This window comes from Oryctolagus cuniculus, chromosome 18, assembly GCF_051225735.1.
Source record: "Oryctolagus cuniculus isolate XC-2025 breed Fujian yellow rabbit chromosome 18, ASM5122573v1, whole genome shotgun sequence".
Classification (NCBI taxonomy): Eukaryota; Metazoa; Chordata; class Mammalia; order Lagomorpha; family Leporidae; genus Oryctolagus; species Oryctolagus cuniculus.
The window spans coordinates 67043357-67055762 of NC_142884.1; the positions used below are offsets into that span (position 1 = coordinate 67043357).

At 46.0% G+C, this 12406-nt stretch overlaps 1 protein-coding gene across 6 annotated transcripts in view; it reads left to right on the forward strand.

Moving 5' to 3' along the window:
- The window catches only part of PDPR (pyruvate dehydrogenase phosphatase regulatory subunit), an 85287-nt gene that overhangs the window by 58536 nt on the left and 14345 nt on the right, over positions 1-12406 (forward strand). For 3 of the 6 annotated variants that reach the window (XM_002711720.6, XM_051847287.3, XM_089320474.1), the window contains exons 4-12: positions 2642-2723; positions 2817-2980; positions 3612-3733; positions 4481-4598; positions 5308-5457; positions 7105-7297; positions 9221-9345; positions 11946-12101; positions 12272-12405. In XM_002711720.6, coding sequence (XP_002711766.3) covers positions 2642-2723; positions 2817-2980; positions 3612-3733; positions 4481-4598; positions 5308-5457; positions 7105-7297; positions 9221-9345; positions 11946-12101; positions 12272-12405 — 1244 coding nt within the window. The remainder of the gene's footprint in view (positions 1-2641; positions 2724-2816; positions 2981-3611; positions 3734-4480; positions 4599-5307; positions 5458-7104; positions 7298-9220; positions 9346-11945; positions 12102-12271; position 12406) is intronic. The other 3 variants (XM_089320476.1, XM_089320475.1, XM_070062739.2) reach the window with 2 other exon arrangements.

Consider the following 12406-nt stretch of genomic DNA (forward strand, 5'->3'; position numbering starts at 1 on the left):
TGGAGTTCCAGGCTTCTGACTTCAGCCTGGCCCAACCCTGGCCATTGTGGCCATTTGGAGAGTGAACTAACTGATGGAAGATCTCTTTCTCTCTCTTTCCCTTTCTCTGTAACTCTTTCAAATAAGTAAAATAAACCTTAAAGTAGTACATAGGGGCTGGCGCTATGGTGTAGTAGGAAAAGCTGCCACCTGCAGTGCCGGCATCCCATGTGGGCACTGGTTCTAGTCTCAGCTGCTCCAGTTACAATCCAACTCTCTACCATGGCCTGGGAAAGCAGTGGAAGATGGCCCAAGTCCTTGGGCCCCTGCACCTATGTGGTAGACCCAGAAGAAGCTCCTGGCCTCAGATCGGCCCAGCTCTAGAGAGTGAGCCAACGGATAAGAAGACCTCTCTCTCTGCCTCTGCCTCTCTGTGTAACTCTGCCTTTCAAATAAGTAAATATTTTAAATATATATATTTATACACACACACACACACACACACCCCTATAAAATGATGTTTCAGTGAACATGTTGGAGTGAACCAGCAGATGGAATACCTCGCTCTGCCTCTCTGTAACTCTGCCTTTCAAATAAATCTTAGCAGATTTGGCAGTTACTTTGGATCTGTCACTGGTTATCCTAACCAGCATGCAACACCAGGAATTGAGACAAATGGCACTGAAGTCATCTTGAGCTCATCCTTTCATTTGAAAGTGATCTATTTGGAGTGGAGGCATTGTTTTTAAGAAAGAAAATCTCGGCCGGCGCCGCGGCTCAACAGGCTAATCCTCCACCTGCGGCGCCAGCACACCGGGTTCTAGTCCCGGTCAGGGCGCCGGATTCTGTCCCGGTCGCCCCTCTTCCAGGCCAGCTCTCTGCTGTGGCCAGGGAGTGCAGTGGAGGATGGCCCAAGTGCTTGGGCCCTGCACCCGCATGGGAGACCAGGAGAAGCACCTGGCTCCTGCCATTGGATCAGCGCAGTGTGCTGGCTGCAGCAGCCATTGGAGGGTGAACCAGCAGCAAAAGGAAGACCTTTCTCTCTGTCTCTCTCACTGTCTACTCTGCCTGTCAAAAAAAAAAAAAAAAAAAAATCTCAGCAGGTTTCTTAGAAGTAAAAAAAACTCTAAATAACAAAAAAGACTGAAATTCCAGTTCCTTCAAACTAGGACCTTCTTGTCACGGCAGTGAAGGATATATTTATCAGGTGTTTTCAGGAGAAATCAAGGAAATACTTATGATACCCTGTAGTTTGTTTTGTAAGGATACCCAATTAATTAAACTTTGTTTTCATAAGAACTAAGAATCATTGCATTTGAGAGATTGTCATTGACTCAAGTGTAGTAATGGTTATAGATCAGGTGTGTTGATTCCAAACCAAAGAAACTCACTGTGGCTAACTTGGGCAAAAAAAGGAGCTTGCTGGGGCCCGGCACTGTGATGTAGTGGGTAAAGCCTCCGCTTGAAGCACCAGCATACCATATAGGTGCCAGTTCGGGTCTTGGCTGCTCCACTTCGATCCAGCTCTCTTCTATGGCCTGGGAAAGCAGTAGAAGATGACCCAGGTCCTTGGGGCCCTGCACCCACATGGGAGACCTGGAAGAAGCTCCTGAGTCCTGGCTTCGGATCAGCGCAGCTCCAGCTATCGCGGCCATCTGGGGAGTTGACCAGTGGATGGAAGACCTCTCTCTCTCTCTGCATCTCTGTAATTCTGCCTTTCAAATAAATAATCTTTTTTTTTTTTTTAATGTAAGTGCCTTTTTAAAAAAAAAAAAATATTTACTTGAAAGAGTTACACAGAAGAGAGGCAGAGAGAAAGAGGTCTTCCATCTGGTGGTTCACTCCCCAATTGGCTGCAACGGCTGGAGCTGCACCCATCTGAAGCCATGAGCCAGGAGCTTCTTCTGGGTCTCCTACATGGGTTCAGGGGCCCAAGGACTTGGGCCATCTTCTACTGCTTTTCCAGGCCATAGCAGAGAGCTGGATCGGAAGTGGAGCAGCCAGGACTCAAACTGGCACCCATATGGGATGCCGGCACTGAAGGCAGCAGCTTCACCCGTTAATGTCACAGCGCCGGCCCCAATAAATAAATTGTTAAAAAAAAAATGTAGCTTGCTGGAAGCACATTGAGGGCCTTGAGAGTTGGCAGAAAACTCTCCCCTGGTGGGGTCTGCTGGCCAGGGCACTGCAGCTCCTTAGATGGAACCTCCAGCCATTCACCGCCTGGCTCAAGAGCAGGTATTCCGAGGAGTCTAGTTGACTAGGTTAGGTCACACGCCAGCTGCCAAGGATTTCCCTCTCCAAGGCTAGAAAGAGGAAGGGTGAGATTTTCTAAAAGGAATGAAACAGATATGAGCTCTACATTGCATCCCCAATAGGTTTCTTCACCATGGTGTCTTTATTTCGATGATGTACTTTGTGATATCATTTGATCCTCACAAAACTGTGAACTGCGAAGGGCGGGCTGGGGAATGGAACCAGGGTTAGAGCATCTGACGCACTTCTCATTTTCATTGGAAGCTCAGCAGAAGCTCAGTTACTTAACACGGACACCTGGTGGCGGTCCAGGACTCAGGACGGGTCTTCTAGCCTGTAATCCAGTGGGTTTTCCGCACCCCTGTTTGGTCTGGTTTGTCTCAGTTGGGGCTGGTTTTTCTTGCAGGTTATGTGAGGACAGGCTCAATCTCTCTGGCCCAAACTCAGGACCGGCTGATCTCCCTGAAGCGCATCAATTCAAGGCTGAAGTATGTAAGAGGCTAGAAGCCTGTCCCGACTTTACCAGCTGACCTCTGCAGGAGGGCCAGAGAATGTCATTGTCCCCTTGTGTTCTGTGGCAGTGTTATAGGCATCCCTTCTGAGATCATCTCCCCTAAGAAAGTGGCTGAACTCCACCCCCTGCTCAATGTGCACGATCTGGTCGGGGCCCTGCATGTCCCCGAGGACGCGGTGCTGTCCTCCGCTGACGTGGCTCTCGCCCTGGCCAGTGCTGCCTCTCAGAATGGTGAGCGGGTTTCTGCATTTTCTTCTTGGGGGTTGGGAAGGAAGAAGTTTGTTGAAGGAGAGGTTATCTAAAAGGTACTCTTCACTGGTGTAGTTAGCACCTGTTTCGGAAACCAGACCTTGAGATTTAAAAATACAATATTTGTGAAGTGTTCCTCAAGACCAGATCTTTCTTGTAAGGTTGTAAGGAGCTGCTTTTACTGCTAACTAATGCACTTCCAACGTTAGGGGATTTTTTTCCTCCACAAAACATAAGGTGCTCCAAAGTTAGAACATTCCTTGGGGTGTAATCCACACCGTAACTGTTGGAGTGAATGAGGGGAGAATTTGCTAGCATACAGGATGTTCTGTATTTTGGATTAACTTGCTTCATAATGTGGATATTGTCTCCTCCCTGCCCCATCTTGTAAGATTCCTGGAATTTAATTATTGTGTACTAAAGTCTGATTTTAACTTAACCTGCTATTTTTGATCTTGGACAAGATCCATTTATAGTCTGAGATTGTGGTTCCTAGGCATTTCTGTTTTGTAAATTAAAGCATTGACCTGATTTTTCTGTTGGGATGGAGAATCTGCTGCACTTGCCTTAGCTGTGGAACATTAGATGATGCTTCAACTCTGCCTCCATACAGGTGTTCAGATTTATGACCGCACTGCTGTTCTTCATGTCATGGTCAAAAAAGGTCAAGTTACTGGTGTGGAAACAGATAAAGGACAGATTGAATGCCAGTATTTTGTCAACTGTGCTGGTCAGGTAGGTTAGCAACAATACTGGGTTGCTGCTTTTTCTTGTTTAATGAGGATGTTCAGTTAGATACAATATTGTGACAGGCTAAACAGACAAGAGTCTATCCTGGGACTACATTGTTTCTTATTTGGGCTAGAAAACCCCAAATTCTTGTATTCTAAATCAGAAGCCTGTACTTATTCCTCCAAGAAGCATCTTTGACCTTTTCCTTCCTCCAGGCTGGGCTCATGGGTGCCATCCTGGCCAGGAATACCAACAAGCAGTGAGGCACTGACGGAAATGTTCGCGGTGGGGTCTTGCTGTTGTGTTGTATTGCATTCTGCAACCTCGCAGCCAGAATGTTAGGCTGTTTTATTCCCTTTCCAGAGCACTAAGCGACATCTACTTTCAAGGCCTTATACTCCACGATCTTAAGATGACCTAGGAAATACTTTCTGCCATATGAAGTTCATTTAATTATTAGTATTGGGGTTTGTGGTTGAGGTCAGGCATTTTATTAAAAGGGCCTCCTTTGACTAGCTGGTAAGTCTGTCTTCTTTTGATCTAGAAGAATTTTTATGGTTTAAAAGGTATAGTGTTGCTCCCCATCCAAACACTTGCACTAATGCAGGCTGAAACTTGGCTTCCCACACTTGACACTGTAGCAAGAGCACACAGAAGCCACTTGAAATTAAACTGTTTTCAAGAGGCTGAACTTGCTCATTTGTATTTCTGTTCCTCTTTCCACCCAAAAATGAATCTGTCCATTTGTAGTGGGCATACGAGCTGGGTCTGTCCAACGAGGAGCCGGTTAGTATCCCGTTACATGCCTGCGAACACTTCTACCTCCTGACTCGCCCTTGGGAGACCCCTCTGCAGAGCAGCACACCAAGTGAGGACTTGCACTTTTTTTTAAGTCTTGTTTTCTTGCCAGTCTCCTGTCCTCTATGAGGAGAACTTTCTATAAGGACAGATTGTGCCTGGAGCATGTTACAGGGAGGTGGACCCAATTCTAACATTTCATTAATAACTCTTTATGAAGGGATGGCCAAAATGGGCTTTCCATTGAGCAGTTTTTTTGTTTTTGTTTTTTGCAGACTAACTTTTTTCTTAGAGGTCATTGAGAACATTTGGAGTGTAACTTGGGAGTTTTTAATTCCAGTGCTATAAATTGTAGAAGTGTCGTAAGTAAGCTATCAGCTTGGCTCTAATGGCTGTAGGAGAGGGTCTGATAGCATTTCAGAGGTCCCGATGCCTGCTGGTCTCTGCAGTCCGCATTTCTATATGGACTTTGCTTGGCACAGTGGCAGTTAATGTGGTTAATAGTTGTAAGGATTTGTCCAGGTATCTAGGTGCCTGATTAGGCTCCAGATACTCAGAGCAGTAGTCTCTGCTGTACATCTGAGTGGGAAAATCCTCCCCCATGACCTCTAAGGGTGTTTTACAGTGAATGAATGTCTGTGTTCATTAGACACTGTTTGTTAATAAGGCTATTAACTGTGTTTTTGGTTTCTTTTTCTGTCCATTTGGAAAGCTGACTTGCTCCTAAACCCTGGTTTTTCTCCTCTGCACCCTGCTCCCTTTTCACTTCTGTCTCTCAGCTGTCGTGGATCCTGATGGAAGAATTTATATTCGGAACTGGCAGGGTGGCATCCTGTCTGGAGGCTTTGAGAAGAACCCAAAACCAATTTTCACTGAGGGCAAGAACCAGCTGGAGATTCAGAATCTACAGGAGGACTGGGATCACTTTGGTGTGTGAACTGGGATTTTAACCATGGGCCGTGTGTTGTCTAAGGTGTTATATTTTTCAAAGCATTTGAGAAATAATTCCTTACTGAGTCTCTCTAACAAGCCTGTGAGGGACACTGTGAGTAAAAGGACTGGCCCAAGGTAGCAGCTGCTTGGTGGCAGAGTGTAGGGTTAATGGCTCGCTGACAGAGTTTGGCTCGCTGTTTGCCTAGAATGACTGCTGAAATCTTAGGCGAGTGGGAACCCCCTTTTGAGAGCACCTCAGCTAACGTGGAAGGGCTTGTTACAGAGCAGAATGATTCTGTTAATGTCATCTTTTATTAGATTATAAAATTATTTGTTGAACAATGTAATCACATGGTTCCAAATTCAGGATGCGAAAGGGTCTCTAATGAAGAAACTCCCACCTATCCTTGATGAACTTGCTTTTTGTGTTTTTTAAATGAAGTTCTTATCAGAATTTTAAAATTTTCAAAGAGGATAGAATAGTATGCCCCCCTCCCAGCTCCAGTCTAGTTTTAGATGTCAACATTCTGCCAGTAGGTTGCTCCAGGTGACACAGGTACTTTCCAACAGGCCAAAGCCCTGTCTTCCGCAGCTATTCCAGCATTTTCTTTCAGTGTGGTCTCTAGAAGACACTAGAGAGCTTTCCTGCTCAGAATGACCCCTTGGCGATGCTTGTTGTAGCCACATGTGTCACTTGCTATTCTGTGACTCCTCTAGATCCTTTCTAAAGAGGCTTTTTTAAAGAAAAATTTTTTAAAGATTATTTTATTTATTTGAAAAGCATTGAGAGAGAGAGGAGAGACAGATATCTTCCATCCACTGATTCACTCCCAAAATGGCCACAATGACTAGGGCTGGGCAAGACTGAAGCCAGGAGCTTTTTTTCTCAGCCTATAAAGGCTAAGCATTTTCACGTGTCTTGTAATCCCATCAGGCTTTCTGTTTTCTGATAAATGTTCCAGATAACTCTTCAAAAAAATCTTTCAGGCTGGCATTGTGGTGTAGTAGGCTAAGCTGCCACCTATGATGTTAGCATCCCATAAAGGTGCTAGTTCATGTCCTGGCTGCTCTACTTCTGCTCCAGCTTCCTGCTAATGTGCCTAGCAAAGCAGCAGAAGATGGCCCAAGTGCTTGGGCCCCTACACCCACGTGGGAGACCTGGAAGGACCCCTGGGCTCCTGGCCTTGGTCTGGGCCAGCCCTAGCCATTGTGGCCATTTGAAGAGTGAACCAGCAGATCAAAGATATTTCTTTCTCTCTGCCTTTCAAATAAATAAATCTTAAAAAAATTTTTTTAAATGTTTTATTTGAGAGGCAGGAAGAGACAGCAAGCAAGCTTCCATCCACTGGTTCTCTCTCTTAATGTCTGCAATGGCTGGAGGTGGGCTGCAGCCAGGACTAGGAGCTGGAAACTCAGTCTGGGTCTACCATAAAGGAGTCAGGAACCCAGTGGGTCTGCATAGTGGGAATCAGGAGCTGGGGCTGGAAACTGAATCCAGGAACTTGGATGTGGTAGGAAAACATTTTAACTGCTAGGCTACGTCTCTTTTCCTCCCAAGAGATTTTCTTCAAGGAGAGGGAATGAAGAAATATAACAAGATGAAAGTTTAATTCTCTAAAGACGGGCTTGTTTTTATCACTCAGAGCCGCTGCTGAGTTCCCTCCTCCGCAGGATGCCAGAATTGGAGACCCTGGAAATCCTGAAGTTGGTGAACTGCCCCGAGACCTTTACACCAGACATGAGGTGCATCATGGGCGAGTCTCCTGCGGTCCAGGGCTACTTTGTCCTGGCAGGAATGAACTCTGCTGGCCTCTCGTTCGGTGGAGGAGCTGGAAGGTAAGTCTGTCTTTCAGTCATCTGTAAATACTCACCAGCTTGCTGGACTGTCTCTTCTAGAATTACATATTGCTAACATGTAGTTCACTTAATGTAGTGTGATAACAAGAGGACACTTGTAGTTTGAGAATTGTCCCCTTCAAATTCACCTTGGGAGGCTCTCCCCATATTCTGTAAACAACATGCAAAACATTTGGGACCTCTTCTTTTGGAGTTAGCCACAGAGCTTGAGGTGAATTCTTGGTGCTTTACTTGTGTGTTGGAGTTCAAACATAGCCAGGTGCTGCGAGGAAATGGCTGGATGCTCAAGCTTGGTAATGCAGGTTTTTTTATTTTATTTTATTTTATTTTATTTTATTTTATTTTATTTTATTTTATTTATTTTTGACAGGCAGAGTGGACAGTGAGAGAGAGAGACAGAGAGAAAGGTCTTCCTTTTGCCGTTGGTTCACCCTCCAACAGCCGCCGTGGCCAGCGCATCGTGCTGATCCAAAGGCAGGAGCCAGGTGCTTCTCCTGGTCTCCCATGGGGTGCAGGGCCCAAGCACTTGGGCCATCCTCCACTGCACTCCCGGGCCACAGCAGAGAGCTGGCCTGGAAGAGGGGCAACCGAGACAGAATCCGGTGCCCCGACCAGGACTAGAACCCGGTGTGCCGGCGCCACAAGGCAGAGGATTAGCCTATTGAGCTGCGGCACCGGCCCGCAGGTTTTGTTTTTAAAGATTAGGTGCTAATTACAAGTAAGTCACATAATCCTATATGATTCCATTTACAGTGTAGTAGTCATATTCATAGAGACAGGAAGTATAGTAGTGGTTGCCAGGGAGAGAGTTTGAAAGAGATCTTCCATCTGCTGGTTCACTCCCCAAATAACCACAATGGCCAGGACTGGGCCAAGCCAAAGCCAGGAGCTTCATCCAAGTCTCCCACGTGGGTGCAGAGGCCCAAGGAGTTGGGCCATCACCCACTGCTTTCCCAGGCACGTTAGCAGGGAGCTGGATCAGAAGTGGAGCAGCCAGGACTCTGACACTGCCAGCCCCAAGAGAGTTAGTGTTTAATGGGGACAGAGTTTCTGTCGTAAGAGTTCTGGAGATGATGGCAGGGATGGTTTCACAGCACTGTGAATGTACCTAGTGCCACTGGACTGTACACTTAAGAATATTTGAAGATAGTAGTATTGTGTGTATTTTGCCATAATTAAAATAGTTTAACTGAGGCCAGTTTTCCTGGCTGACATATAGAGTTGCTCTGAAAACAGTTACATAAAAGGAATTCTCAAAATGTCTGGACCACAGATGTGGTCAGACAACTGTGTAATCTCTCACTAGGACTGATCACAGAAAGAACTCACTGGTTGTATAGAGTACACTTAGAAGTGTGTTTTGATTTGATTTCTTCATACATTTAGCTTATAGCTTTTTTAATAAATTTATTTGAAAGACAGAGGTCCTCCATTGTCTGGTTCACTCCCTAAATGTCCGCAGCAGCTAGGGCTGGGCCAGGCCAGAACCAGGAGCTTCTTCCAGGTCTCCCACAAGGGTGCAGGGGCCCAAGGACTTGGGCCATCTTCTGTTGCTTTCCCAAATGCATTAGCAGGGAGCTGGATTGAAAGTGGAGCAGCCAGGACTTAAACAGGTGCCCATATGGGATGGCAGTATCACAGTGGTGGCTTTACCTGCTATGCCATGATGCCAGCCCATAACTTGTGTCTGAAGTGCTCTAGTGAATGTTACCATTACAGTGGAAGTCCTCCTGGTAGTCTTACAAGAGCAGTACATGGACGCATGTTTCTTATTCCAGGAGAGTTAGGGAAATGCATAGAGCTGTTCAACTTGGACGACATCGGATCTTTTGTTTGTTCTAGATTTGTAGAACACTGTTTTTTTCCTTCTGAGAATCACACCTGACAATCTCATCTGAATAGGTACCTTGCTGAGTGGATGGTACATGGGTATCCCTCAGAAAATGTCTGGGAACTGGACCTGAAACGTTTTGGAGCTCTCCAGAGCAGCCGCACCTTCCTGCGCCATCGGGTCATGGAAGTCATGCGTGAGTGAAGCTTCTCCCCGCGGCGCCTGCTAGCAGTGTCTTCCGTGGCTGTTGGATCATTCTCAGGGGCAGCTTGTTCCTCAGTTCCTTAATGACTGCCATGAGTTGGGCTTCTGATATTTGACTGTTTCAGACCTGAGTAAGGGGATTTATGTTCCATGTGACATTTAGGGAACCTTTTTAATATACAGGACCTTGGTTACTTCTGGGACTGGGAAGGTAGAATAGGATGTGCAGATGGTTTGCTGCAGCTTCATGTATGTGCTAGCCATGCCGACCTCTGTCACAGTGCATGCTCTCACTCCCACATGGTTTTGAGATCATTCCTTTCTTTTCAAGGCAAAGAATTTACCATGTTATTATTTTTTTTAAGATTATTTATTTGAAAGAGTTACACAGAAAGAGGAAGCGATAGAGACACAGAGATGGACAGAGATCTTCTATCTGCTGGTTCACTCTCCAAATGGCTGCAACGGCCAGGGCTGAGCCAGGCCGGAGCCAGGAGTCAAGAGCTTCTTCCTGATCTCTCACATGGGAGCCCGGGCCAAAGGACTTGGGCCATCTTCTGCTGCTTTCCCAGGCACATTAGCAGGGAGCTGGACTGGAAGTGGAGCAGTCAGTTCTCAGATCCGGTGCCCATATGGTATGTCAGTGTTACAGATGGTGGCTCTCTCCACTGTACCACAACAATGGCCCCTGCTATGTTATTTTCAAAACCTTAGGCTTCTCCGAGTGACTTTGGTCATTAATCCACCATATGGGGGCAGGCGCTGTGGCGCAGCGGGTTAAAGCCCTGGCATCCCATATGGGCTCCGCTTCTAGCCCTGGCTGCTCCTCTTCTGATCCAGCTCTCTGCTATGGCCTGGGAAAGCAGTAGAAGATGGCTCAAGTCCTTGGGCCCCTGCACCTGCATGTGTGACCCGAAAGAAGTTTCTGGCTCCTGGCTTTGGATTGGCGCAGCTCTGGCAGTTGCAGCCGTCTGGGGAGTGAACCAGCAGATGGAAGACCTCTCTCTCTAACTCTCTTCCAAATAAATAAATCTTTTTTAAAAAAAGAAATCCACTATATGTTAGCAAGGTGGAAACCGCACTTCTCATAAATAAGTTATTTTTGCTGTCTTTTTAAAAGATTTGAAAGGTAGACACACACAGTACTTTCATCTACTGGTTTACTCCCCAGATGACTGCAACAGCCTGGCTGAAGCCAGGAGCCAGGAACCCTATCCTGGTCTCCCATCTGAGTGGTAGGGACTCCAGTACTTGAGCAATCCCGCTGCCTCCCAGGTGCTTTAGCAAGGAGCTGCATTAGAAGCAGAGTAGCTGAGACGCAAACTGGCTCTCCAGTCCCAGGCTGTACGCATCCCAAGCAGCGCCTTACCCTGCTTACCCTGCTGTGCCACACTGGCCCCAAACGTTTTTGCTCCTCTTCTCCTCGTTCTTCTTTCCTACTTTGAGGATTGGCCTCTTGATCTTAAAGTGCTGTTCCTCTTTGTCTCTGATTTAGAGACAGCTTTTGTATCAGGAAGTAAACCAAATCACGTAGGTTCTGACAGGTTTTAATAACATTTTCCAAATTTTGCCAAATGACATCTAAATATTTTGGGTACATGTATGATCAGGACTACGTTTCCATATTGGATGTAACCGCCATTACAAATGACCCGTTGGTTAAGTACCTGCTTTTGGCCTGTGAGAGATGAAGGGTATAGGACTGTACCTGCAATGTGTTCAACTGCCAAGGCTCTTTAATCTTAGAAAATGTTTCAGTTGAAATGTTGAACTATTAGATTCCCCTGCCCGTCCTCTAGAACCTGTGGGTAACATCATTAAGTTTGAGCTTCTCCGTGGTGATATGCCACTTTCGGTGGCCTTCTGTGATTCTCATAAAAGAGAAACTGCAGCATGTTAGAAAATGCACAAGGGGAAGGAGAACTTAGAGCATCGGGAGAGGACGACAGGGGCACAGTACAAGGACCCAGTGTGGCTTCTGTTTCAGCCTGACCCCCACTCCCCAGTACCCGTCTTTGGTTTGGAATAAAAAGCGTGAGATCAGGGCTTGTCTTGGTAGAGATTAGAGATCACTCTCTTTCTGGCTGTTTTTACTTATTGCTGTTGCAGATTGGACATTAAGAGAAATGAATTCTGACCCTAGCTTTGTTATGTGAATAATGTCACTGGGACAATACAGTGCAGCCTCTCAGATTTCAGAGCCACCAAATCAAGGTATGCTACGTACCCTTCACTTCAGAAATGGGTTAAATGTTGGAGAGGACAGCCTGTGAGATCTGAGACCCCAGCTCCACAAGGTGCTGGGAAGAATCAAGTGCCATTTTCCACACTGTTACTACTTGTGTCCTACTTAGATAAGGCCTTCATCTGTGCTATGTGAACAGACCAAGAGTTGTTACTGTGTAGCTCTATAGAGGGATAACGCCAGCTCTTGCAGTATTGTCCCTTTTTTTCCTTCAGCATGCTTGTTATACTAGGTCGTATTTGATAAACTAGGCCACACTGGCCTAGAAATTAGGCTGTTTTGAATAGGAATGACTCCAGAGTCTACTGGATGTGCTTTGACTGACAGACTGTTCTTGTCTCTTCTAGCTCTGATGTATGATCTGAAGGTTCCCCGTTGGGATTTCCAGACTGGCAGACAGTTACGGACATCTCCTCTCTACGACCGGCTGGATGCACAGGGAGCCAGATGGATGGAGAAACATGGATTTGAGAGGCCAAAGTACTTTGTTCCACCTGACAAGGGTAAGAAGCCTCGTTTTTGCTCATTTTTTCCTGAGTTAATAAAAACTTATTTGTAAATTCATACAGCTAGAATGTGTCCGCAGAGTAAATAGTAAAACCTACCAGACTATATGGGAGATGGCCTCATGTAAACATCTTCCTTTTTCCTCCACTTTTAATTTTTCTTGTAGACCTCCTTGCACTGGAGCAGAGCAAGACTTTTTATAAGCCAGACTGGTTTGACATTGTGGAGTCTGAAGTCAAGTGTTGTAAGGAAGCTGTGTGTGTCATTGACATGTCCTCTTTCACAAAGTTTGAGATAACAG